General features: G+C 43.7%; 1 protein-coding gene across 3 annotated transcripts in view; it reads right to left on the reverse strand.

Annotated features, from left to right (window-relative positions):
• Positions 1-313: 313 nt before the first annotated feature.
• The window catches only part of ASH2L (ASH2 like, histone lysine methyltransferase complex subunit), a 51,726-nt gene continuing 24,311 nt past the window's right edge, over positions 314-27,728 (reverse strand). For 2 of the 3 annotated variants that reach the window (XM_030201947.1, XM_030201949.1), the window contains 11 exons: positions 27,132-27,227; positions 26,645-26,720; positions 21,698-21,715; positions 18,539-18,632; positions 17,217-17,434; positions 16,589-16,756; positions 16,166-16,359; positions 6,043-6,135; positions 5,637-5,735; positions 1,281-1,340; positions 314-842 (listed from right to left, as the gene is read on the reverse strand). In XM_030201947.1, coding sequence (XP_030057807.1) covers positions 735-842; positions 1,281-1,340; positions 5,637-5,735; positions 6,043-6,135; positions 16,166-16,359; positions 16,589-16,756; positions 17,217-17,434; positions 18,539-18,632; positions 21,698-21,715; positions 26,645-26,720; positions 27,132-27,227 — 1,224 coding nt within the window. In that variant the 3' untranslated portion in view covers positions 314-734. The remainder of the gene's footprint in view (positions 843-1,280; positions 1,341-5,636; positions 5,736-6,042; positions 6,136-16,165; positions 16,360-16,588; positions 16,757-17,216; positions 17,435-18,538; positions 18,633-21,697; positions 21,716-26,644; positions 26,721-27,131; positions 27,228-27,728) is intronic. The other variant, XM_030201948.1, reaches the window with a different exon arrangement.

Raw genomic sequence — 27,728 nt, forward strand, 5'->3', positions numbered from 1 at the left:
CCACCTGCCGACGACCCTCTCGACCTCCCCTCCCGCCGCCAACCCGCCGTCGTTCTAGTCTGACAGAAATAGAACGAAGCCCTGCAGATCGCACGTCAGACTAAAACGAAGCCTTGCGCGGGATTGGGAAGAAGAGGACCTCGGTTCGGCTGACGGGGGTTGGGGTCCCCCGTCAGCAAAGGTAGGCAATGGCGGGTTGGCGGTGGGTAGTCAGCGGGGGGGGGGGGGGGGGGGGGGGGGTCAAACTTTGACGATCAAAGTTGGTGGCGGGGGGGGGGGGGGGGGGGGGGGCGCGCTAAAATGTGACCCCTCACCTTGGGCTCTGGACCCCCCTCCTGCCAAGGTCTGGCTACGCCCCTGGTCTGGAGTGGACAAAAAGGAAAGGGGGAATATAACCTACAGTTCAAGTACCAAGACACAGGAATTCTACAAAGCAGGCTCAGATTTTGTAAAAGGTACAATTTATCCACAACTTTCAGACATTTTTTTTCTTACATTATAAGCCTTGTTGGTGTGACTGGATGATCCAACTTGTAAAATAAACTCACCCGAGGAGCGCATCTAATATGGCATTAATTTCCAAACTAGTACCTGGCAACAAACTCTAGCTTGTATGACTATAACCTACTGGGAATAGAAGCTAAGAGAGCAGGGTAGCAAAGTTTTTCTCTCTTTTCCATAGCATCTAAAAATAGGAAAACAAATGTAGTAGAGTCCATAAAATCTAGTAATTGTTATGACTCCCAGGGTGGACTTCGCCTGCCATCTACTTCTGTTTCTACATGATACAGAACATCTGCTAGTGTGTGCTCCAGCACAGCTCCCCAGCCCATGTCACTCATCTGTGGACAAAACAAAGAAGACAGCAGGATGATTTTAGTCCCTAGGCCTGATCCTAGTAGTCATGTGCAACACACAAACAGGCCAATTCACACACAAATACAGCACCTTGTCACTCACTGGAAGCAAAGGAATGTAATTATTTCATCTTATCCTTTCCCTTGAAAGGAATTTTGTGTCCTTCTGGAGACTAACTCCCAAGCAAGAACCCATAAGGTAGCAATAAAACTATGAACTAAACAAAAAATTCTTAATTCCATTTCAGAGTCAAAAAAGGGGCAAACTCCTCCAAGCTCATTTGCTTCCATTGAGATTAGCAAAAGAGATTTACTACCTCTTTATGGCAAATTCAACCATGAAGTCCTGTAGTATAGGAAAACTCTAGAGATGGACTTCCACCCCCTCCACACACACCAAGCTCATTGCCAGGTAGTACTTACTGGGCGGTAACTGATTTCTTTTGGAGGATATTTGAAGTATGGTCCAAAATTGATTGAAACCTACAAAAAAAAAAAAAAAAAAAAAAGTAAAGATTATTTAAAAGATAGCTTAATAAAGAAAATATGACAACCACCACACACAAACTTCCTGGATTTTTGTTCCTTAGTGGACTAACACGGCTACCACACCTCTCTACTTGTTCCTTAGCAAAACAAAACAATTCACCCCGGCCTCCCCCCCCCCCCCCCCCCCCAACTCATTGGCTATACAAGAGACTTAACACACAAGTAAAAACTTCTAAAAGTAGTCTGATGGATGCTTCAACACTTGATGCTTTCTGGGAATCCCCAATATTACCACCAGAGATGTTCTGTATTTTCCTGGCATTGTATGAATTTAAACTCCCTAAATTAGCCCGTCTCTAGTTTAACAATGGCATTAGTAACTAAGGGTGGCATACAAACCAGCGGGCTTTTATATACATTAAAGTGGGCCTGATGCAATAAAGTGTGCTAGGCCTTAAATACAGGTTAGCTTGGCGCAGTTTTATGGGCACTCAATGTAAGGAGAAATTAGACCTTACCTGCTAATTTTCTTTCCTTTAGGCCCTCCAGACACTGACACTTGGGTTATGCTCGCCTACCATGAGATGGAGACAGACAATTTCTGATTTCTGTATAATAGCACTGTGCACACCCTCAGCCAGCCAGTATCCACCTGTCAAAGCAGATGAGCTAATCGTCTACATGTCCCCCTGGCTGTTCTCTGACTGCACACCTTAATCAAAACACCAAGCGTGAGAGGAAAGGAGGAAGAAAACAAATCTTGCTCTGCCTTATGGTCTTTTTTTTTCGTAAAATGAATACAGAAAAGACGCAGAAACCAAGGCCTCCAGAACCAAGCGAAGATTCCACTGTGTAACAATCATCCGATGAGGTGGACAAAGAATCTTAACGCCCCTCAGAAAACATCCCATGTCCGGAAGAGAAGACAAGGTCTTGCCTCTTATGAGATCCCAAGAACAAGCCAAGGCTGCAACCTGCACCTTCAACGATGCCACCGCCAACTCTTTCTCCAGACCTCCCTGAAGAAAGTCCAAAATCTCAGCCACTGAAGATCAAAATGGAGAGATTCCTTTCTCCTGTCACCAAGCTTTGAAAATCCTCCAACACTCACACATAAGCCAGGGAGGCAGATCACCTGCATGACTTCAGCACAGTAGAGATCACTCTCGAACAGCATCCCTTGCACCGTAAGTGTGCCCGTTCATGGCTGCAAGCAAGAATGGAGCTAGATCCGGCAGGACTACCGGTCCCTGAACCAGAATACTGGGCAAGGACCCTAGCGGAAGCACAGCCTCGTCGCCAACTATACCAGATCCCTGTACCATGGACGAGGCCAATTTGGCACCACCAGAATGATGGACCCCGAGTGCAGCTTCATTCTTTGGGTGACATGGCTGATCAGCAGCCATGGGGGAAACACATAACAGATTGGGCATCGATGCATTGATTCAGTCATGGCCAACGCACAATGTTCATAAGGTTCATTCCTGCAACTGAAAAACAGAGCTACCTTGTCACCATGCGATTCATTACCGGAATACCCCACGTCCTCACAACGGCATCGAAAGCTTATTGCGTTAAACTCCACTCAGCGAGGTCAAGCATATGTCTGGCTCAGAAAGTCTGCCTGCTGATTTTTGATCCCTTGCACATGCCTCGCAGACAGATCTTGCAGATGCAGCTCCACCCAAGCTAACGGAGACGACACCTCTGCTGCCACATGCACACTCCGGATACCCCCCCCCACGACGGTTCACACAGGCCGCCGCTGTGGTTGTAGGAGAGCACCCAGACCGACTGACCCTCCAGAAGGTCCTGAAAGGCCAACAGTGTGAGGAAGACTGCCCTGGTCTCCAGTCTGTTGATGGACCACTGACCAGTCAACTGAACACAATGGGCTCCCCAGCCCGACAGGCTGGCATCTGTAGTGACCACCGACCAATCCACAACCTGCATACTTGTGCCCCGACTCAAACTGTCCTGGTGCAGCCACCATCGGAGATTATGTTTTGCCTCCCCCCTCAGAGGAAGCCCCATGTCCAAGTCATCCACCTGAGGCGACCAGCAAGATACAAGAGCCTGCTGTAGGGGATGCATGTGAGCCCTGGTCCACTGCATCACCTCCAAAGTAAGCTGCCATGGACCCCAGTACCTGCAGATAATCGTGGGACTGAGGCGCCCTGACAAACAGAAGATACTGAATCTGTCCCTGCAGCTTCCGAGTTCGGGCATGAGGAGGAAACACTTCCCAACTTACGTTATCAAAATGAACTCCCAAATACTCGAGTCCGAGATGGGTGAAGGTGACTCTTGGTATGGTTGACTACCCACCCTAAATGTTCCAACCCGCAGACCTGTTGGTGGCCCATTTGCTCTCCTGAAAGGTCTTGGACCGAATCAACCATACATTAGGGTGAACCAAGACTGCTTCCGGAAGCAGCGCTGCCGCTACTCTCACCATCAGCTTGGAAAAAGTTTGCGGAGCCACTGCCAAACCAAAAAGGGAGAGCACAAAATTGATCATGCTGCCCAAAACAGCAAAATGTAGGAAATGCTGGTGCCCTGGTTGAATGGGGATATGAAGGTACACCTCTGATGTCCAAGGCCATCAGATACTCTCTGGGCTGAACAGCCACGATGACTGACTGAAGTGTTTCCATGCAAAAGTGAGGCATCCTCGGGGCTCTGTTGACTCTCGAAATCAAGAATGGGACGGAAGGCCCCTTCCTTCTTGAGAACCATGGAATAAACACCGGTTCCTCGCTCTGACTGGGGCACTGGTACAATCGCTTGCAGTTCCACCAGCCTCTCTGCAAGGTAGACCATCACCATCACGGCCTCCAAACGAGTCTGACACAGACTCCAAAAACAGATCTGGAAGGGGGTGCATGGAACTCCAAGGCATAGCCTTCCCTGCACTACCTTGAGGACCCAATGGTCCCAAGTAATCGGGGCTCACCTCTGACAAAAGTTCTGCAGCCAGCAGAGGGGGGACAGATAACTTTCATTGGGAGGAGAAGGACTGGCACGCAGAGAAAGGAGTGGACTCTCAAACCCATCTGCGTCCACCTGAAAGGACTGGGTGTGCTGGAAAAACCAACCCCGCTGAGGTCCATTTGACTTGCCTCCCTAAGTCTACCTTGCCCCGAGAAGAGCCTACTTGCACTCCTGGCCTTGTCCTTGTGCAAATGTGGAACCTTGGCCTCACCCAGATCTTTCACCAACTTGTCCAATGCATTGCTGAACAGCATGGAACCCTGAAAGGGTAAGGAGCACGGATTCCCTTTAGAGGCTGCATCCACTACTCAAGCCAAAGGGCTCTCCAAGTGGCCACCAAGGCCATATTTTTTGCTGCTCAACTACCATCTGCTGGAGACAGAGAACAAACTGGTTGGCTGAGGGTGGGTACAGTGCTATTCTACAGAGGTCAGCAATTGTGTCTCAAGTCTCCATCTGCTGGTAGGAAAGCATAACCTAAGCATTAGCATCTGGAAAGGTCTGGAGGACTACCAAGATAAAAGGAATTTTGCACATGACCTGTTCGCAAACCTCAGCACACAGCACTTAAAATCCCATGGTAATGAAGATATTAGCTTTTCAGCACAGAAAAAAAAAGACCAGAAGGCTGAGCTCAATGCTGGGGTTTTAACAAGGGTAAAGGGCTAGCTCAATCTTGTGCTGTCAGCATTAGTGAGGAATTTATATCCGTTTTTCAAATCTTTACCATGAACATACAGGACCTGCAACTTTTTCTGGCTTCACTGGAAGAGATGTGGTGGGCGGGTGAGGAGGAATATGCCGGAGCAAATAAATGCTGGACACAAAAGCTAGTATTTGCAAAAACTGTATTAGCACTTGCAGTTACATGTCCATACATCTGCGTGAGGACTGGAATGTTGGCACCTAGAGTTTCCAGCACTTGCATCGATGTATGTGCATGTAACTCTAGGTGCCAATACAATTTTTCTACTCCAAATATTGTTGCCTTGAGTGCAGACCCAAGTGCACATGCATTTGGCATGCTCTCCCACATTAATGAATACTTCTGTGCACTGTCAATTTGAATGCAGTTTGCTTACTCCATCAGGGAGCAATTTTTTTCATTTATACATATGTTAGGAAAGCCTGCACTGAACTGAGTTTTAGTGCTGAGCCCTAACACACATTTTCTGCATTGGCCCCCTTGTGAAAACTGGGGTTGTCATTGTTTATCTGGATCATATAAACAACATTTTTCATACAGAAGAAAGACAGTATGATACTGAAACAACTCACTCCACATTTACTTACTGTGCAGCACTTATATAATGAGATGGCAGGATAATAAACTCCTTCAAACACATCTTTAAAGGCGACACCTTGGCTGACTCCATTTTTATAGAAAATTATCTGAAGAATAGCACAGAATACACTGCTTACATGTCAAGAGCCTTTTGAGCCACACCAATAGGAGAAGAGTAAAAGCTTAATATAAACACATTTATTCTATGACTTCCAATACACAATACAGCCAAAATCACATGTATGTTGATGCTATACATATAAGTAAAATGCCTCAGTGTTTTCCTGGTTGTCTAAATATTATAGCACTACTAATACCACCTTTTGTAATTAACAGCAAAGCAATATGAGCAATGCAATACTACCCCGAACACAAACCCATTAAAAAAAAGTTACATATATATATATATCTTACCTTGCTGTCAAAAGCTTGCTTCAGGCTCTTCTCTGCTTTGTCCACAAAATCTTTCTCCTCAAAATATAAGTAGCTCTTGAACTTGATCAAAGCCTTTCAGATGCAAGTAAGAAACAATGTAAGTTATCACACAGCTCGGATCAATTTTACTGATCATAACATACTGGAAACCATGTGATAAACAGTAGTATTTATTTAGATTATAAGCTCTTTTGAGCAGGGACTGTCTCTTTATATCAGGTGTTCAGCGCTGCGTGCGTCTGGTAGCGCTTTACAAATGCTAATAATAATAATAATAATAATAATAATAGTAGAAGGAAGAATGAACTTATTTTGACTATTAGCTTTTGCACCAACATAAGAATCTAAGGGGCTCATTTTCAAAGCACTTAAACTTACAAAGTTCCATAGGTTACTATGTAACTTTGTAAGTCTAAGTGCTTTGAAACTACGTCTCAATATGGTAAAAATATGCCTTACCTGCTGATAATTTTCTTTCCTTTAGTAGCAGCAGATGAATCCAAGAACTGGTGGGATGTGTCCATCTACCAGCAGGTGGAGATAGAGATTACAAAGCTGAAGGCAGCGATACCAGACGGCCAGCTCCTCCCTCACCTCAGTACATGTCTTATCACCAAGCAGAATCAGACAAGAAACCAGGAAGCCTTCCTCACCAACCATACAAAAGAGAAACTTGTCAGTCTGACTTAAGAGAAGCCACGACTGCAATGAAGTCCTCTTCAGTGGTTTCTGCTCTCTTTCCTCTTCTTTCTTTTTTTTCAGAAACTGAAGACCAGGACAAGAGCATATAGGCAAAACAAGCATGGCTGACAAAGGGTGGGATTCTGGATTCATCTGCTGCTACTAAGGAAAGAAAATTATTTTTTTATTTATGTTATATTTGTACCCCACGATTTCCCACTCATGGCAGGCTTAATGTGGCTTACATGGGGCAATGGAGGGTTAAGTGACTTGCCCAGAGTCACAAGGAGCTGCCTGTGCCTGAAGTGGGAATCAAACTCAGTTCCTTAGTTCCCCAGGACCAAAGTCCACCACCCTAACCAGCAGGTAAGGCATAATTTTACCTTCCTTAGTGTATGTAGCAGATGAATCCAAGAACTGGTGGGATGTACCAAAGCAATGCCTAAGTAGGGTGGGAAGTTGCCGCTCTCTGAAACAGAACCGCCACTGCAAAGGCAGCATCTGAATAATGAAAGCATACCCATGCCGCCCAAGAAGTAGATAGCAAACTTGTGAAACGACCTGGAATGCCACCGGTGGGATGCAACCTTTCCAAAAAACCCACAAAGTATCTGCAATCCAATGAGAAAAAAAAATATCAGTTCAGACCAGAGGCTGCCGTCCCACAGCAAGAACCAGCGACAAGAGAAGATCTGAACGTTGAAAAACATGCAACATCTGCAAACACTGGAGAGCCCTCTGAACATCCAGAAGACGAAGCGCGGTGTACTCCGCGTGAAAATTCCCCTCCCGAAGAGAGAAGAGAGGCTGAAAAAGAAAAGCCAAACCACAGCCAGAAAAGAAAGAAGGAACCGAAAGCAAGGTCCAGATTCAGCAAATTGCAGAAAAAACACAGCTAGGCATGGCTGTGCTAAAAATTCAGACACGCTGTGTGCAGAAGAATTTGTGACCAAGAACACTGCTTGTAAGTTCCTAAGCAAAGCATTCTGCAAAGGAACAAAAGGAGTCCGAAGCAATGCTTGGTACACAAGGAGCCCCAAGCTAGACTCGGAGAATATGAACGAGGGTTTCGGGGAGAAGAAGGTCGCAGCAGCGGAAGAGCAAAGCACTCTGCAAGAAATGCACCACCTCGGAGTGCAAGGCCAGGCTCTTCTGCAACCCATCCTGCAGAAAGAACTCAATCGCTGAGGAACAGACGCCCACAATGAAGACCAAGCGTGTGCTGCAACCAGCCTCAAAAAATCCTCAACACCCGAGAATATGCGGTTGCAGCGGACCGTGGACCACATACAAAATCGCAACCGAACAGTAACCATAGCGTCCAAAGAACTCTGTTCCTCAGAGTCTGCCTCTCAAAAAAAACAGGTTGTAAGACCAAAGCGGAGTGGACCCAGAAGGAAGAGCCCGGAGTGAAGTGGATCCAAAACGAAGGCACCACCAGAAGCCTCACTATATCCGCATACCAAGTGCGCTGTGGCTAATCCGGAGCTACCAGAATGACTCGACCCCGGTGGAGAGCGATCCGAAAAGAACTCTGCCGCAGAGAGGCCACGGAGGAAACACTATCGAAGAACGTCCTCCAGCTAAGGAAGTGACAGAACCACCAGCCCTGCTGAATCACCTTCTCTCCGATGACAGAAGAAAGAAGGCACCTGGGCATCCAGCAGGAATGCCATCAGATCTACCTACGGAGCTCTCTACCTGAGGCCATGTTGGAGAAGCACTGGTGCGGAATAACCATTCTGCCGAGACGGCAGGCAGAAAAGAGAACTCACCGAAGGAAAAGCCCGCAAAGTGGGCTGCGTAGAAATGAAACACAAGGCCCTCTGCCCACTCCATGGGGGTGAAAAGAAGCAGCCACCTGCCGTTGTAGAACATGAGGCGAAGAACCGCCTAGCCCGCAATGTGTCCTGAAGTGCTAGAAGACGAACAGCACCAAAAGCAGGTCCAGGTGGGGGAGACGGCACAAGAACCGCCTGACCTGCAATGTGTCCTGAAAGGCTAGAAGACGAACAGCACCAAAAACAGATCCAGGCGGGAGACCGGCTACACCGTCCCCTGTGCCATCCACCACCCCAGAGACGGAAGGAGGAGGCAAAGGGCTCTTCAGTTCGAGAGACTCGCATCAGTGACCACCACCATCCACTGAGGAGGCGCGAAGGCATCCTTTCCACAAGGAGGAATTGCAAAACCACCAGTTCATGCGCAGGCATACCGAGAACAGCCATGGAAGATGTAGGAAGTTCTCCTGTACCCAGGACCTGCCCACCAGGGGATGTACTATCCTCTTGCACCGAGGATGGGTCTCCCGGTGCTGCACGGGAGGGAAGGGGTAGGACAGCTGTTGTAATAGGTGATTCAATCATTAGGCACATAGATAGCTGGGTGGTTGGTGGATGTGAGAATCGCCTGGGGACTTGCCTACCTGGTGCGAAGGTGTCGGACCTCACGCGTCACCTAAACAGGATTTTAGAAAGTGCTGGGGAGGAACCGTCTGTCTTGGTACATGTAGGTACCAATGACGTAGGAAAATGTGGGAGAGGTTCTGGAAGCCAAAATTAGGCTCAGTAGAAATCTCAAAACCAGATCCTCTAGAGTAGCATTCTCTGAAAAGCTACCCATTCCACGCGCAGGGCCCAAGACACAGGCAGAGCTCCGGAGTCTCAATACTTGCAAGGAGGAGGGTTTTAGATTTGTTAGGAACTGGCCAACATTCTGGGGAAGGGGGAGCCTAATCCGAAAGGATGGGCTACACCTTGACCGTGATGTGGGTCCAGGCTGCTGGCATCGATATTTTAAAAAAATTGAGCAGCTTTTAAACTAGAAACGAGGGGAAGGCCGACAGTCGCACAACAGCGTATGGTTCGGAATGAGGTATCTTATAAAGATATTGCCCAAACAGAGAGGATGGGGGTTCCTGATGGTGAGGTTGCAAAGGCGACCGTAATAGATTCATCTGTAAATAGAAATAATAAAAATCAGGCAGAAGATAGTAAATTAATACAGTCAAGTAATCAACATGTGACTAGGAATAACAAACCTTACTTGAAGTGTCTTTATGCAAATGCCAGGAGCCTAAGACATAAGATGGGAGAATTGGAATATATTGCACTAAATGAAAAAATAGATATAATAGGCATCTCTGAAACCTGGTGGAAGGAGGATAACCAGTGGGACACTGTCATACCAGGATACAAATTGTATCGCAGTGAAAGAGTGGACCGGATTGGGGGAGGAGTAGCACTGTATATTAATGAGGGCATTGAATCAAATAGACTGAAAATTTTACAGGAAACAAACGACCTCTTGGAATCATTATAGTTCGAAATTCCATGTGTCAAGGGGAAAAGGACGGTGGTAGGAGTGTACTACCGTCCGCCCGACAAGGATGAGCAGACGGACGCAGTCATGTTAAAAGAAATTAGGGACGCTAATAAAATGGGCAACACGATAATAATGGGTGATTTCAATTACCCCAATATAGACTGGGTTAATGTAGCATCGGGGCACGCCAAGGAATTCCTTGATGAAATCAAGGACTGCTTTATGGAGAAGCTGGTACAGGAGCCGATGAGAGAAGGAAAAATTCTAGATCTAGTCATTTGTGGAGCACATGATCTGGTACGGGAGGTAACGGTGTGGGGGCCGCTTGATAACAGTGATCATAATATGATCAGCTTTGAAATCTGCTTTCAAAAAAGTAGACAACGGAAGTCAAATATGTTGGTATTTAACTTCAAAAAAGGGAGCTATGATAAAATGAGAATGGTAAAAAAAGAACTTAGAGGAGCGAAGGATGTACAACAGGTGTGGATGCTGTTCAAAAACACCGTCCTGGAGGCCCAGGCCAAATATATTCCATGTATCTGTAAAGGAGGGCAGAAGACCAAACGACAACCGGCGTGGTTAAGAGAGAGGTGAAGGAGTCTATTGGAACAAAAAGAGAATCCTTCAGAAAATGGAAGAAAGAACCGACTGAAGATAATAAAAAGTGGCATAAGGAATGTCAAATCAGATGCAAAGCGCTGATAAGAAAGGCTAAGAAGGACTTTGAAAGAAAGATAGCTATAGAGGCAAAAACACATAGTAAAAATTGTTTCAGGTATATTAAAAGCAGGAAACCGGCAAAAGAATTGGTTGGGCCACTGGATGACCGGGGAGTAAAAGGGGCACTCAGGGAAGATAAAGAAATAGCGGAAAGATTAAATGAGTTCTTTGCCTCGGTCTTCACTGAGGAAGATTTGGTTGGGATACCGGTGCCGGACAGGGTATTAGAGGCTGACGAGTTGGAGAAACAATGAAATCTCTGTAAACCTGGAGGATGTAATGGGGCAGTTCTGCAAACTAAAGAGTAGCAAATCTCCTGGGCCGGATGGTATTCATCCCAGGGTACCGATGGAACTAAAAAATGAGCTTGCGGATCTACTGTTGTTGATATGTAATTTATCCTTAAAATCGAGCGTGGTACCGGAAGATTGGAGGATCGCTAATGTAACGCCAATTTTTAAGAAAGGTTCCAGGGGAGACCCGGGGAATTATAGACCAGTGAGCCTGACGTCGGTGCCGGGCAAAATGGTAGAGACTATCATTAAGAACAAAATAAAGCACATTCTAAAGCATGGACTGATGAGACAAAGTCAGCATGGATTTAGTGAAGGGAAGTCTTGCCTCACCAATCTACTGCATTTCTTTGAAGGGGTAAACAAACATGTCGACAAAGGTGAGCCGGTGGATATTGTGTATCTGGATTTTCAGAAAGTGTTTGACAAAGTCCCTCAGGAAAGGCTCCAGAGGAAATTGGAGAGTCATGGGATCGGAGGTAGTGTATTGTTATGGATTAAAAACTGGTTGAAAGATAGGAAACAGAGAGTAGGGTTAAATGATCACTATTCACAATGGAGAAGGGTAGTTAGTGGGGTCCCTCAGGGATCTGTGCTGGGAACGTTGCCTTTTAACATTTTCATAAATGACCTGGAGGTGGGGGTAACTAGCGAGGTTATCAAATTTGCTGATGACATAAAGTTGTTCAAGGTCGTCAAATCGTGGGAAGATTGTGAAAAGTTGCAGGAAGATCTTGCAAGACTAGGAGACTGGGCATCTAAATGGCAGATGACGTTTAAATGTGAGCAAGTGCAAAGTGATGCATGTGGGAAAGAGGAACCCAAACTATAGCTACGTCATGCAAGGTTCAGCGTTAGGAGTCACGGAACGAGAAAGGGACCTGGGAGTCATCATTGACGATACGTTGAAATCTTCTGCTCAGTGTGCTGCTGCGGCTAAGAAAGCAAATAGAATGTTAGGTACTATTAGGAAAGGGATGGAAAACAAAAATGAGGATATTATAATGCTACTATATCGGTCCATGGTGTGACCAGACCTAGAGTATTGTGTTCAATTCTGGTCGTCGCACCTCAAAAAAGATATAGTGGAATTAGAAAAGGTGCAGAGAAGGGCAACGAAGATGATTAAGGGGATGGGGCGACTTTCCTATGAGGAAAGGTTAAAGCGGCTGGGGTTCTTCAGCTTGGAGAAAAGGCGGTTGAGGGGTGATATGATAGAGGTATATAAAATGAGTGGAGTGGAACAGATAGATGTGGAGCATCTGTTTACGCTTTCCAAAAATACTAGGACAAAGGGGCATGCGATGAAGCTGGAGTGCAGTAAGTTTAAAACAAATAAGAGAAAATTTTTCTTTTACTCAGCGCGTAATTTGACTCTGGAATTCGTTGACGGAGAATGTGGTTACGGCGGTTAGCTTAGCAGAGTATAAGAAAGGTTTGGACAGCTTCCTGAAGGAAAAGACCATAGAATGTTAATAAATGGACATAGGGAAAAAATCCACTATTCCTGGGACAAGCATTACAAAATGCTTTGCTCCATGGATCTTGTCGGATGATCACGACCTGGATGGGCCACTGTTGGGAGACAGAGTGCTGGGCTAGATGGACCTTTGGTCTGTCCCAGTGTGGCGATGCTTATGTCTTAAGACACTGCTGACACTCCTGGAAAACAGGAGACCACCCGTCGAGAAGCAAGAGCTATAGAAGTAGTTTATGAGCACCGCCCACAGCACTACCTCCAAAGTGTCCACCATAGAGCCCAAGACATGAATGGATAGCCAGGCCCGAGGACTCAGCGCCCTGAGCAGACTGCGCACCCAAGTCTGAACCTAGATCCTCCAGTCCTCAGTCAAGAAAAAAAATTGTACCAGAGCTGTCTGGAATGGGACTAGGTGGCTCATTTGAAGGGTGACCACCCAGCTCAAGGATTCCAAGAAGACCCGGGAAGATAAAACTCTCGGATCTTGCCTAGAGCGAGGTGCACTCTGATGCTGTCCTTGCAGAGAATGCCGCAAAACTCCCAAACCTAGAAAAAGATGAATGGAGCCATAGCCATGCCGATAGGCAAAGCCTGGAACTGAACATGAGGGCTCAGAACGGCCAAACAGAGGAACCGCAGATGATGGGGCTAAAGAGGAAAGAAAAGAAACGCTTCCTAAGGGAGAAGTGCAGGGAAAATTGAAGTGCAGGCTAAATTGAAGTAGCTCTGAATATAGCTAGCTGTCCAATATAAAGAAAAAGTGCAAAACTGCAATAAAAGCCTTAGAGACACTCAAACAAACAGCTAGCTAGAGGCGCCAGATACAGTGGAATCTGGAGCTGGAATGCAATAGTTTGATCATTGTCAGAGAGCAAACCTAGAAGAGCAGAGCTACTGTGGGAAACCACCACAGCTAACCTTTGCCACTGTAGCCTAGTGTAAACTGTCCCAGCTATGGAAAGAAGTGCTTGTCAAGGCAAGCAATATGAGAGAGGGAAGTAAAATATGCCCCACAGAAAGGGAGCCAAGGCCTACAGCTTCTAATATGATGCACAAACCAGCCTTAAACCTGTGACCTTCAGGCTGAAAGCCAACTATCTTCCAGAAAAATAAAACTATTTTGCTGAAACTACTGCACCTGGAGCAAATGCCCCCATGACAGCACTGAAGTTCCATGGTTACCATGGAGACCAGAGCACTAGCCCCAGAAAAAAACAATAGGTAACATTTCCCACAGAAAGGTGGAGTCAAAGGCACTAAGCCTAGAAACTCCAATTTGTAAAGGAGCAAAAGTAGCAGAAAAAAAAAAAAAAGAAAACCTACTGCACCAGTATTCCCAGGCAGTCTCCCATCCAAGTAGAAACCAGCCAGGCCCAACCCTGCTGAGCTTCCAAGATCAGAAATCAGGCACACTCAGGGTGCTGTGCTCATAGGCAAAGCCTGTACTGCCAGTATAAAAAGAGTTTCACAAAGGATGGAGGGAAACTTCCAAGCTGTTCAAGCAACTGCCCTCAGAGAAAAACTGAGGGGACAGAAAAGTCTGTAAATAAAAACACTAAATAGGCCCTTTCACAGGCCCAACATACAAGGAGCCCTGCTCTGATGCTGTTCACTGTTTCCCACACCAGGAACAGCCTTAGCCAACGCAGGAACTATAAGAAAATCTAAACTCACCACAGACAGCGAGGCATATTGCTATCAAAGTACCCACTTAGGCAAACATGGCTTTCCAGCTCAGGTGATTCTTGCTGCCTTGTGCAGAAAGCAACTGCCCTGAAAAGACTCCCTCCGAATAGAGGAAGACAGGGGAGAAAATGTACCCTATTGCTGAACTGGAGAGAAAACATCCCCTCTTTGGGGCAGGGTCCATCAGAGAGACTGAGACAGGGAACAAGCCAGAAAGAGAAGTCCCCGGTGGCTGACATGCATCCCGAAAAAAAAACAAGGCACATCACAGGACCATCAGATTGCTTCTGGAAAACTTAGCCCTCTAGAACCCATCTACCCGAGATGGGCATAAAAACTCCCCCAATCACGAAAAGGGCTACCGAGGCCAAGCTCTCTTAAGAAGAAAGGTTCAAATTAAGGGTCCCAGAAGATCCTGCTCAGAAGATATAGAAACAGCTTAAAGTAATTCTGTTCTTCCCTTGGATCCCCTTGCACAGTGGGGGCAGTTTAAGAAGAATTTGTGCCACTGCCCCAACTACATGCAAACAGTTTCTGACTCAACCGTGATTTGGGTAAAAGAAACCAAAGGCTGGAGAAAATAAAGGGGAATCTCCTGTACCAGCAGTCTCTAATGGAACACAAGGTCCTTTAGGAGAAGCTGCCCACATCAAGGCCGCAGGGTGGGAAAGGATCAGAGCTGATATCAGGAGAAAAAGCCATTTTAGTGCGGGAAAAGGCTGCTCTGGGAAGGAAAACTTCAGCACTTCCCTCCCCAGAATTCAAACACACCACCACACAGAGTCCTGCTGCAGAGCATCTGCTAGCTCAGCGGGAACCGCTGTCAAACGCCAGCGTTGCCCACATTAAAGCATGGTACCTCCGCGCCAAAAAGAGAAAGGCAGGGACTCACCGAACAGCAGGTGTCTCCAGAGGAGAAGCCGAGTCAAACGCCAGCGTCGCCCACATTAAAGCATGGTACCTCCGCGCCAAAAAGAGAAAGGCAGGGACTCACCAAACAGCAGGTGTCTCCAGAGGAGAAGCCGAGTCCCACAGATGCAGCAGCCTGCTGCCTAACCGGACTGAAAGCACAGCACTAAGACAGGGAAACCCTGTACTGCCCGGTCCGGTCAGAAATCTTCTGTTTCTTCTGGGTTTTTTTTTTTATTTTTTTAAACACCGAATGAAGGCAAAGGAGCTCTAAAGACTGGGAGGCAAGGGGGGAAAGGGTGAAGCAGAATATGAATATGCCCCCAAAGTCGGCACCAACAGCTACCCCTAAACTCAACTGGCCCACAAGACCCAGGAGTATCCCCAACAGACAAATCCAGGAGCTTCTGAAGCGTCACCCACCACCTGCTGGAGATAGAGATGTACTGAGGTGAAGGAGGAGCTGGCCTCGCCACCTGCAGGTAGATGGACACAACCCACCAGTTCTTGGATTCATCTACTGCATACGCTAAGGAAGTTCCATTTCCCAGGTATTTAGATAAATATGAAGTGGAAGATGGTCATCTCATGGATCCTAAGGGCTGGCCAGGAAACAAATCAGCTGGAGAGATATGCACTCTGAATGGCTATAAGCAAAGTCTGTTAAGTTACAGCTTTCAATGTCCTCTTGGTTGTACAATGGAGGGTTTATGAACCGAAAACTTCCAAGAAAGATATCTGTTTTGAACAGAACCTACTGATTACACTTCAAGCATGGCTGCTGCCCACTGCCCACAATGTCTATGTGATACACCATGCAAAGAATACAGATATCGGACACTTCAAATCATTTAGGATAGGTCTATTATAAGCAGCATTATAAAAACACAAAACCTAGCCTATTCCCATGATTGATGCATTTTGACAGTTCAAAGGAATGAAAGTGAAAAAGATATCTGGTTGGTTATCACAAGTCCAGCATATACAGCTGACCTGAAGAGCATACCTTATCTTTGTAAGTGTCCGGAAGGGCTTTAGCTGTCTCTGTATCCTCAGGAAGAGAAATATAAAAGCCCAATACATCGCCTTGCCCATAACCATCGGAATAATGCTTCCCGATGGATTGATGGAACTTTGTTCCTTTCTTGCTGCGCCAGGAGTAGCTAAACTTGTCATAGCCCAGAGGAGCCTGAAGGTTTCCTGACCATGCATAATAAAAAGAAAGGGAACTTAAACCATTTTAAAATAAAGCTACATCAAAAGGCAACATAATAAGGGGCTCATTTTCAAAACACAGACTTACAAAGTTACATAGGTTACTATGTAACTTTGTAAGTCTAAGTGCTTTGAAAATACGCCTCTAAATCAACTTACAGGTTTCTTATTGTTGCTCCAATGCAGATACCAGCCAAGTATAGACATACTCTACCTAGAGCCTGAGACCACCCAAGTCTGGCAGCTGTGTCTGGGGGCATTTCATCTACAGATATTTCAAAGTACCAGGCTCCTTTACGCACACCATGTGAGGCTCGGACCATGGAGTATCCTTTCTCCCCAATCACAGTCAGTCGGTCATCGGAGATCTTTAACTGTGGAGCTAATACATAAAAGATGTGTCATGAGCACTCCATTGTACAGAGGACACAAGCAGGAAAGTGACTGCTCTCTAGTAGTTCTAGTCTCCTGCAGGTATACATTTAGCAAAAATGACTGCAATTCAAACTTAGTGCATATAAGCCTGAGAGAGCTTGAAAGAGTTCCTCACCCTCTTATGGTCCTCGTACTCTGACTAGAGACCAGGGAACTAACTTTTTTGCATGGATGTTTGACTTTTAGAAAACATGAACACGGCCTACTGCTCAGAAAACAGGTAGGATTTTTCTATGTACACTCCCAAACACAAGCTAGTTAAGTACCTCATCTCCTCATTCATTTTTTTTGGACAGAAACTCTAAATGGCTGCACAAGTTGTTTGCTTTTGAACATGCTTCGTATACACCATCCAGATTTTCTTTCCCATCAGAATGGCCCAATGTGAGGCACAAGACCCTTTCTACCTCTGTCATGTAGTGCTAGGAGAACCCTCTCATATAGGCAGGCTCTGTAGAGATCTCCAGGAATAGGCTTTCCTGCCCAGCAGTCAAGCTCCAGCTTTTCTGGATCAGGCGCATGGGGGTCAGGCTCTGCCAGAATGTAACGGTAACCATCTTTATTAAATGGGTGTTCCAGCGGGTAGCCATGAGGGGGAAGGCGCTGAGCAGAAAACAAGGGATCACTGCAAGAAAGAACAGGAAGCACCCATCACTTAAAACAAAAAAAATTATTAGATTCTTAATATACCGCCTTTCTGTGGTACATAACATTGGCATAAACATACCTGCCTAATACTTCACTCTTTACTAAATAAAGCTCATTCCTGTACTAATATGTTAATTTTAAATGTTATGCTCACCATTTGCAAATGCCCTGTCTACTTAATTGTGGCAACCCCCCTCCCACCCCATATCTCTAAAGTTTGGCCTTGGACATCATGGTTGTAGTGAGGAAAAAAGATAACTATGGATAACGGGAGCCAGATTAGATGTAGAAAAGGACAATTTCTGAACTATCCATATATGTTTCACACAAAATCTTTGCACCAATTTTCAAAGGAAAAGCGTGTAATGATTTTCCTTTTAAAAGATGCTATATGTAGAAAGTGCATCAGAGGTTTGCACCCACTTTTTGTGCACAGAGGGGTCCTTTTACAAAGGCGCGCTAAACACTAGTGACACCCATAGAAATATATGGGCGACATTTAGTGTGTGCTAAAAACGCTAGCATGCCTTACATTACTTCACAGTGAGTGGCCAATTTTCAACTATGTAAATCTTACTGAAAATTATACCACCCCCCCTCCAATGGTTAAAGTTTATATTATAGGAATATATACCAAAAGTCAGCTCCATGCAAAAGATGCAAAATATGAGAGTTGCTGCCAGCAGGACCAGAGATGACTCACAGCAAAGCAGGCGAGATGTACTGACTGGTGAAATCAGTGCAATACTGAACACTGGAACATGACTTATAAACCTTATAGTTTAATGAAGTAAGGAACTATCCCCTTATAACTCTGAAGAGGGGGACAATGGACACAGGTTTTTTGTTGCTCTACAGGACTGCGATAGATAACTCTTGCTCCTTAGTGAAAAGGCTAGCAAAACCACTTCCAGCTGTCATACTTAGTATATTTGCCAACAGTCATGTAATTAGGGATCTGATGACACAAAAGGATTTCTAGTCTAGGGCTGAGAATCACTGTGCTAGACCAGAAGGGATGATACCATACGGCAGAATACACCAGATCAAGTGGAAGAGGATGGATTCTGTGTTTATTTACCTTCTTGTTCTCTTGGTTGTTCCAGTAGATCCACCATCCTGCTGCTTGCGTTTTGCCCCCCTTCCTTTTCCACTGCTTTGTGCTGCAAGAACCCCTTTAAAAAGCCAACCCCCCCCCCCAAAAAAAAACAAAAAAAAAAACCAAGCATATTAAAAATTGTATTTTATGTTCTGTTAAACCACACATTCAACCACACTAACTGACTAAACATTTTGAAATGATCTTTTCCCAAAAGAAATAGACAGACAATGAAACAGTAACTGATCAGCAAGTTAAACAAAGGAGACTTAATATTAGGGAGATTAATAAAGGCTTATTTATAAAGCTTCCTTTGCCAGTCTGGTTTATCAAGTGTTTGTCTGCAATCAACAGATAGCTTCAAGCTAAAATGGGGACCACTAGTAAATATTAGTTTTTTTTCCATCATACAAACAGTTCAAGAGATTTGAGCCGAGACTTGTGCATTTTTAAAGCCTTCCGCTTATAGCTAATATAACCGTTCATGTACTTGGACTACTTGTTGCTTTTATGTGTACATGAAAAAAAAAAAAAAAAAAAAGACAGGCAAGGGAGGCCTATAAATCCACAGCAATGCATCAGATACTAGGAATATCGATGAGAGCAGAAACTCCATGGTCCTAAATAGTATCACTGCTTTGCACTTTAGAGTTTAAATGCAATCTACTAAAAGGCCATGCAAGTGACCAAAATGACTACCTGATCTACATTGTTCCCATTCATGGGGTTTCCAAATACTCCCAAAGATACAAGCAGACACAAAGCTATTTTTTGATAAGTGCCAGAACAAAAGCAGCAATTTATAGCAAGCTTCTATTTAAAAAGACTACACATGTGCATGTGATGTAGAAGAAGTTAGTAATAATCTTTATGGTACTAGTGGCCTCAAATTTGCCTCCCTCCTCTCGTAGTTTCAGTGTAAGCATATGATAACATTATTTGCTGATTAGCATTTCCCCATGAGTAGCAGAACGCTAGAAATAAATAAAAAAGCAAAACAAAACTTTAAAATGTGTTAAGCTTTTGGAAGCTGAATATCCACTATGTTTCCTGGACTATCAAGGAATGTGTGACATTTAGTGAAGGTTCTGCCTGACCCACAACTTATTTTATCTGCTTCAAGGTCAGGTTAACACTATTTACCATGATGGAAAGATATAGGCTGAAAAAGTATTCTCAGCAAAATATCCTTAAATCCAGTTTTTCAGGACAGTAGCTGAAGCACTTAACATAAAAGCAAGACAACTGAATCAGATATATAAAAAGTAAGTAAAACAGAGAGCTGCAGGGGCAACTGAAAAGATGTTTTGCTCCAGTATTGTCCGTGCAGCAGTTGGTGTGTTGTATTTAATGTACACCAAGCGACACCAAAATACTATTTGAAAGCTGCGCTGTATATAGTTTGGAAGGATGACACTGTACTAAAGCCAAACATCTTTTAACTCTCACCTGCACCCCACCTTTTCAAAAAACGTCTAGCCTATATATTCTGCATTAATTGGCTACAAGCTGTGCTTGCATGCACAAAGAATGGGTACAAGGTCCATAGTGTTGTCAGCAAAAAGGCCAAAACGGAAGTGTTCATATACAGAAGTTCAGCTTCTTTGGATGTCACAGTGCGACAGGCAAGTTGCCTAACAGACACTAGTGCATTCCAAGATTGTAGTGCTCATTTCAAAGCAAATGGACTTTTCAAAATAGTAAAAAAACAGTCCATTGGCCAAAATGTCCAAATCACGATTTTTGAAAGGCAGACTTTGGATGTTCTACATTGCAGTTCATCCAAATAGCAAGGGGGCATGCTGTGGGCATGGTTAGGGTGGGAGTAGGTAGGGCCCAAAATCAGGACAATAGGAAATACTGAAGGGAAAGAAACATCCAAGTTAGACCTGTTTCAATCACATCCAGGGTATAAAAAAGGTGCCCTGATTGAGTACCTGACCACTGGAGGGATTAAGGCACGACCCCTCCTTCCCCCAGTGGTTACTGTTCCCCTCCCTCTCTCCTGAAAGTGATACTGCAAAGGGAAAATAAGTTCCCTGACATTGGGTATTATGGGCATTCTGAACACAGCGTCAAGCAGGTAAGGTAGCCTAGTGGTCAGTGAATCGGGGGACCCAAGTTCAAATCCAACTTCAACTCTTATTTTACCTTTAAACTGTCAGCCCACCAGAAAAGAGAGAGATATACCTATTGTACCTAAATATTAAAGACACCTGTATGCCTGAGGGCTATTGAGGTGGGTACAGTAGGTATTTCCCTGTCTCTTGAGGGCTAACCATTTACAGTAACAGAGCTGCAGAGGAGTATGAACCTGATACCCTGGATTAAAGTCCACTGAATGGACCACAAGGCTGCCCTCTGCTCTGCAGGATTGTCTGTGTGTCCATTTTTGTACAAATGCTACCAGACATCTTGTGTCTGTTTTTTTTTTTGGTGTTCATAATTTGGACATTTTATTTTGGACAATGGCTATTCATTTTGGGCGTTCAAGTCTTTCCGAATAGGAAACCCCAATTTTTTCCTGTTTGAAAACAGCTATGATATGGGTGGGGGTTTTTTTGGACGTTATGAGCAGGACATCCCAACTCTGACTTGGATGTTCTTTTGAAAATGCCCCTCCACTCATCACAGAAGGTAGATGACTATACCCACCTTAGTTACAAACCAAATAATTCTAAGATCCAGTTGCTGCTGCTTCTAATCACAGCAACTGGCTGCTCTAACACATGGTTATTGGAGGATTTTCCTCCCCTATGATCAGATTAAGAATTGCAAAAATATTCAATTTGATAAAAAGCTAAAAATCACACAAAATACATGTTGCAAGACCACTCAGAGCTTACACATGCCATTTCATTTTCAAAACACCTTATAAAAGTATCTGGAAGTCAATTTAATGTACTAAGAATTTTGAGAGATCAACAGTTGTGGAAGAAAATTTAAGATTGCCGTATAAATCAAGATTAAAAAAAAAAAAAAAGTCATGCAGAACACAAAAAAATTTAGACACTTCTGAAAAGTTATAATTTACATCATGACATAACATTGCACACTTGCAATGACTCTGAACACATAATTTAGATTTCCAAACCGATCACATAATACTTAGGGTTCAGAAGCTGAAAGGTAAATATTCACCTGCAAAAGAGGCCCCACCTGAAAGAACAGAAGTGGCACTATGCATTGGTCACATTGCAAAAAAGTACAAGGAACAAAACCATCATACTGAATAGCTAAACAGCACACCAGAATACACAGAATAAGCAGTTCGGCACATTTCAAAGAGGTGAGGGTTCAGTATCGATACACTCAGTCAAAGCAAGATGACACAGGGTGGATCTCCTTTTCTATGTGCATTTTATTTCTTTACATGGCAGTGAAAATATGGTGAAATTCAAACTTTCCTGTTAAATCTTTTCATTGAATGGTGTCAGACAAGTCCAGACGAGTGGGTTATGTCCCCCTGCCAGCAGATGGGGCCAGAAAGCTCAGAGTGGACTTTAGTATTCTGAAGGGCAGAAGGTACATCAGACCACTAATGTTAGAAACTAAGAAGCCAGGATAAATAGTCCACTAAAGACAACAAAAGTTATTTTATTTGAACAGAAGGCCAAACCTGGGAGCATGCCTAACAGAAGGCTATAGACTTGGGGACATGCCTACTAGCGACAGCTAGAGCTGAACCCTAGAAGCCTGCCTACCAGTATCTGCTCTATAAGGGTTTACAGTAGAACAAGCAAAAGCAGTCTGACACAGTATGGCATGTAAAGGAATTTATTGAAGATCTAAAAAGACCTGACATGGCCATGTTTCAGCTACTGCCTGAATCAGAGGTACACTTATCTTCAATTGCCAACAAAAGCTGAATTTCAGTGATAAAATCAATATTGAAGAACACCTTAGTGTGCCACTTTATCCTTCCCAAGCTTTATAATCAAAATCTTTTTGGGCTCTCTCACTCCAAACTGTACCCCTCATGCAGGCAATAGATGAAACATATCCTCCTGCTTTCCTGCTCTACAAATGGCAGCTGAAGGCTGAACCCTGGGAACCTGCTCAACAACCAGGAACATACATACCAGCAATTAAGTTAGGGGAATCAATCCACAAACTGGGACATTGCAATCCTGCTGCATGAGACCACACATCTGCACCATTTTCTCAAAAATGAAAAGTACTGAATACAGAAGGCAGCAGTAGCTGCCTATAAGAGGGGCGGTCAGCTCTGAGCTGGTTTTCAGCATCAATTTGCTGGCAGGGGAACAAAATCCACCTGTCTGGACTGGTCTGGCATGGATAAGGAACTAAACAGTGCAAGGGGTATCAACAGTATTTATCTGGAGGAAATTTTTAAACTGTTTAATATTTAAAAAAAAAGAGAATTTTAAGCCAATAGAATCTAATTTGAAAATATTTGTGCTCATGTGGAGATGAAAATTGTACCAACAGTGTCACCAAAATAATCTAAATTTTTTTGGAAAAAAAAAAGTATCCATAAGAAAAATGATTAAACAACTTTAAAAACAATCACAGAGTTATAGTTTAAACATTCAAACTGCAGTAAAGCTTGAATAGAAATAAAACTCTTAGCTTGCAATCTGGGTGCCTTCTTAATTCTCCTTAATCATAAACTGCCAGGTCCTCAGGAAAATTAAGCAAGGATCCAGATCACAAACTAACCCTCCAGTTTACTAATCCATGCTGGCAGCTGCTGTGCGGCAATGCCGACACAGCCCATTCAAAGTGAATGTGCTGTGTCGGAATTAGTTAAAAAAGGCTTAGTAAACAGGGGTTAAGATTTACTGCAGTTTTGATGTTTAAACTATAATTCTGATTAAACTTCAAAAATATTTTTCTAATGGATAGTTTTTTTTTCAAAATAATTTTGTGCACCTATTAAAAATGATGAGATTATTTTGGTGACACTATTGGTGCATTTTCCATCTCAACGTTATTCTGTATGGGATAAGGAACTAGCATTTAGGCACTTTCCTTTCCCTCCTGAGCACAAATGAATCCAGCACCATTTCAATGGAGAGCTGACATTTTCCTGGACCAATGCATCAGAATCCAAGTTATTTTCATGGCATTACAGTTCTTTAGTCTTCAGCAGATTTTAAGATTGCATTGAAATTTTACCCCTACCACAATTATAAGGATAACTTGTGTAGATAAGAACAGATCTCAATTTTTTTATAGAGTAGTTTCTGAATATTTTTTTTATGTCCAATTAATTTAATTTGTCTTAGTCATTCTCCCTGCATTACTGGTACCCGCTACATTGCCTCATTTTCTCTTCAACACCAGCCATCACGGCCATACTGAGTGAGGGTATCACTCTTCCCCCTCCTCCAAACTTGACACCTTCAATGACTCTCAGGTGGTTTGCAGCTTGGAAGACAGCAACAGTGCAGTGCACTGGGTCACATCCTCTTCTGCTGCACACCTACTCTCAAGCAGCCTAGGAGGCAAGTGAAGCCTAGAGGTACTGCACTACTATCCTCTTCTAAGCCCTTAGGTAATACAAGAGGAAAAATGAGAGGCTCAGAGGTTGGGGGAAGGACAGAGAGCTGAATTGCCTTCATCATCGTTAACAAGGCCAATAACTTTTACTGAAGCATCAATTTTGACCCCTGGTCTCCTATGGCAATTTCAAAGCAAAGCCCAAATTTGGCAGCCTTTGCCATGGCAATGTGGTAGACTGGGGCCTCGGCCATGTTTAAACAAACTCCAAAATGTAAAAGTGGATCTTTACATACATCTATGCAGAGAATATCCTGGATAAAAGGTAGCCATACAGAGGTGGGATTAGCAGCCTAGTGCTAAAACTCAGGGAACATAGGGCCCAATATTCAAAATGACAAATGGCCAGAAGAGGCTCCTGGCTGTTTAAACTGCCTATCTAGGGCTAACCAGGCATCTCCAGTAGCACTTAACCAGTTAGTGCTGCTGAAAATGCCTAGTTTGCATCCAAGCCAAAACTGGATATTTTGTGGGCGTTCTAGGGGGTGGAATCAGCAATTAACCTATTAAGATAACCACAAAAATAGGACCACATAAATTACAGTCCTATCTTTGTGTGGTTCTTCATAGCTGTTAAGTGTCAAATATCACACTTAGCTAGCTATGATTTAGTTAGCTCCCTATACTTTGAAATTCAGTGCTGGAGCCTGGACATGGTCCAGTTTTGAACTTCCAGGTGTAACGTTGGTGGCGGTCAACAAAATGCCCCATTGCCTCAGGTATATATTAACTCATTTGTGCTGGACAAAAAGCCTTCAGCTCTAATCTGGTAAGATTATAAAAATATCCTAAAGCAAGACCACAATGATAATGCTTATGTAACTATCCCACTAGTAATGCATCTCCCAGAACTTCCCCATGTTAGCCACAGATGAAAGGAAACTACTAAGCATGGAAGGTATGATAACGGGGGGTGGGGGCAGTAAAGACTATGCAAAATTCAGACCTCCAAAGAAACAATGTGCAGTAAGAGTGAAGATACCTTCTAACTGAATACAGAAATATCCATAGCTTCATGTCAAATCACATCATGCTTCACTATTTCAAAGGCAGTGAGGAAGCATTCTTTAATCTAAGTCAGGAGTTCCCAAACTTGTCCTGGAGGAACCCCAGTCAGTCAAGTTTCAGGATATCCACAATGAATTTTCATGAGTGATTTGCGTACACTGCTTCCTTAGTATGCAAATCTCCCATGAAAATTCACTGTGGATATCCTGAAAATCTGGCTGGTTGGATGGAGTTCTCCAAGGACATGTGTGGAAAAATCACTGGTCTAAGAAAATGATTGATGCCCACACCAGCGAACTCCCCTGTCCCACCACTAACAGCAGAACAAAACTAAAGTTCAAAAGCAGCCATTTTGAGAAGACTGCAGTTTGCCATCTACACGGGTGCTTTTAACATGCATACATGATGAAAGCTCCTACCTACATAGCAAACAATGTGGCCTCCACAAAAGTTGCTTTTGATTGTTTTTCCCTCTGGTGTGAGCATCAGTTTTAGTATTAAAGAATGGTTCTATACGGTTTTATTTCTATGACTATACTTTTCAACTTGGCTACAAATACACTTGCTATAGGAGCCTGCAGTACAACTTAAAATGGCTATTTTCAGCCAAGCTATGTTTACCTGGATAAACAGCTTTGGAAAATGCTACCCAAAAGCCTTTAAAATAGGAGAGAAAGCCACAAAGTTTTCCATGGCACAATGTGCTAAGAAAAGCACATGGCTTTAAAAAAAAAAAAAAAAAAAAGTAGGCGATAGTGCCTCTGTTCAAGTCAGTGAGACCCATTTAGAGTACTCTGTACAATTCTGGAAGACATATCTTTTTGAAGACATATCTTCAAAAAGATATGAACAGTCATTCCAGAGGGCAGCTACTAAAATAGTCTGTGGTCTTTGTCAATAAGTGTAGGAGACAGATTAACGATCTCAATATGGGTACTTTGGAAAAAAGGAAGGCGATGAGAAACATTTAAATACCTCCGTGGCATAAATGCACAGGAGGTGAGTCTCTCAATTGAAAGGATGCTCTGGAATAAGGTGACATTAAGATGAAGGTGAAAGGGGTTAAACTCAGGAGTAATCTAAGGAAACACTTCTTTACGGAAATGGCAGATGCGTGGCCGGTGGAGGTGGTGGCGACAAAGACTATTTAAATTCAAGAAAGCATAGAATCTCTAAGGGAGAAGGAGGAATAATAGATAGTAACCTAATCTGCTGGTATGTGCACACACGTCAGTGTATGCTTGTGTGGGGGAGAAAACAAAGTCAGACCACCATCTTGCTTTGAATCCCCATTACCTTAGCCTTCCAAGTACTATATGACCTTGAGAACTTTATCTCTACTCTTCCCTGTTAGATTATACCTGGGTGTATATGACCATCCAACATAGCAGGTGCTAAATAAATCATGAAAAATTTGTACAAGAAAGATCAGAGATTAGCTTTAAAAACCTGTACACAATCTATTTGCCAAATAACCACATGTTAATGGATCCTACTATTTGTATTCCTAGTACACTAAACATCAACAAATAAAATAAGAGGTATTAATCTTACCATTTAAGCTTCCACTAGTAGATACAGTACTGCTTTGCCTCTGGTTATCATAAGCTGGCCCAATATTGCCAAGGTCCTCAAAAACAAAACAAGCTCAGATTACAATTGCAGTTCTGCAAGTTGCAGAATTTCCAAGCCACATTTACCAGAACAGGCCTCACGGAAGTTTCCATTATTTCTATAGGACTTGTAGTAGCACTTTTCAATTGTTAAAACAGACTGCCTTCCTGCAAATGACAGACACCATCAGTGTCATGTACTACAAAGGTTTCAGACACTTAAAATTTCCCCTCTTCCCTTTCACAGCTCCACATATGAACCTGTTTCCCCATATAAAGGTGACATTCTTCCAATCAACTGACTATATGGCTTTTAAAAAGAGCACAAAAAAATATTTGAGCCTTCTATTTAGCAGCACATGTTGAAGGAAACAATATCAACGCCAACAAGCTATGAAAATTTTTCTGTGTTTACATTTCTTCATTACCTGATCTAGTATGCCAAATTTTGGATAATCTTCCTCTGGATCTTTACTCCCAGGATCTGGGTGTTCTTTCACTAGGAATACATCCCGCTCTTTGCACTGAAACATAGCAAAGCCTCCTGAAACAGTTTATCTGATGTTAAGCAGTCTAGTTAATGAGGGTTCTTGTAAAAGGAGAAATTAGGTCATACCTGATAATTTTCTTTCCATTAGTCTTTCCCACTATTCCAGAACCTGTGGAATAGTTGTATCCATTAATCAGCAGGTAGAGATAGAGAACTGAAAACTGAGCTGAGACCTCTCTCTCTTGGCAATCAGTCCAGCTCCTCAGTATTTACATAGACAAGCAGCAACAACCTTAAAACAACTTGCTAACCTAACACTAACCAGATGAGCAAACATGTGTGGACCTCTCTCATCTCTGGACAACAAGAGATATGCAGGAAGCACCATGTAAGGTGACAGTTATTTGACCCACTACTTCTCACTGACTAAACATCTCGGAAATCTCAGGCAGGCCTCTGGAATAGTGGGAAGGACCTGTGGGATATTCAAAAGCAATCCCTAGAGTGGGTGGGATCCTGGTGCCACCGCCCCGAG

Source organism: Microcaecilia unicolor, chromosome 4 (assembly GCF_901765095.1).
Source record: "Microcaecilia unicolor chromosome 4, aMicUni1.1, whole genome shotgun sequence".
NCBI lineage: Eukaryota > Metazoa > Chordata > Amphibia > Gymnophiona > Siphonopidae > Microcaecilia > Microcaecilia unicolor.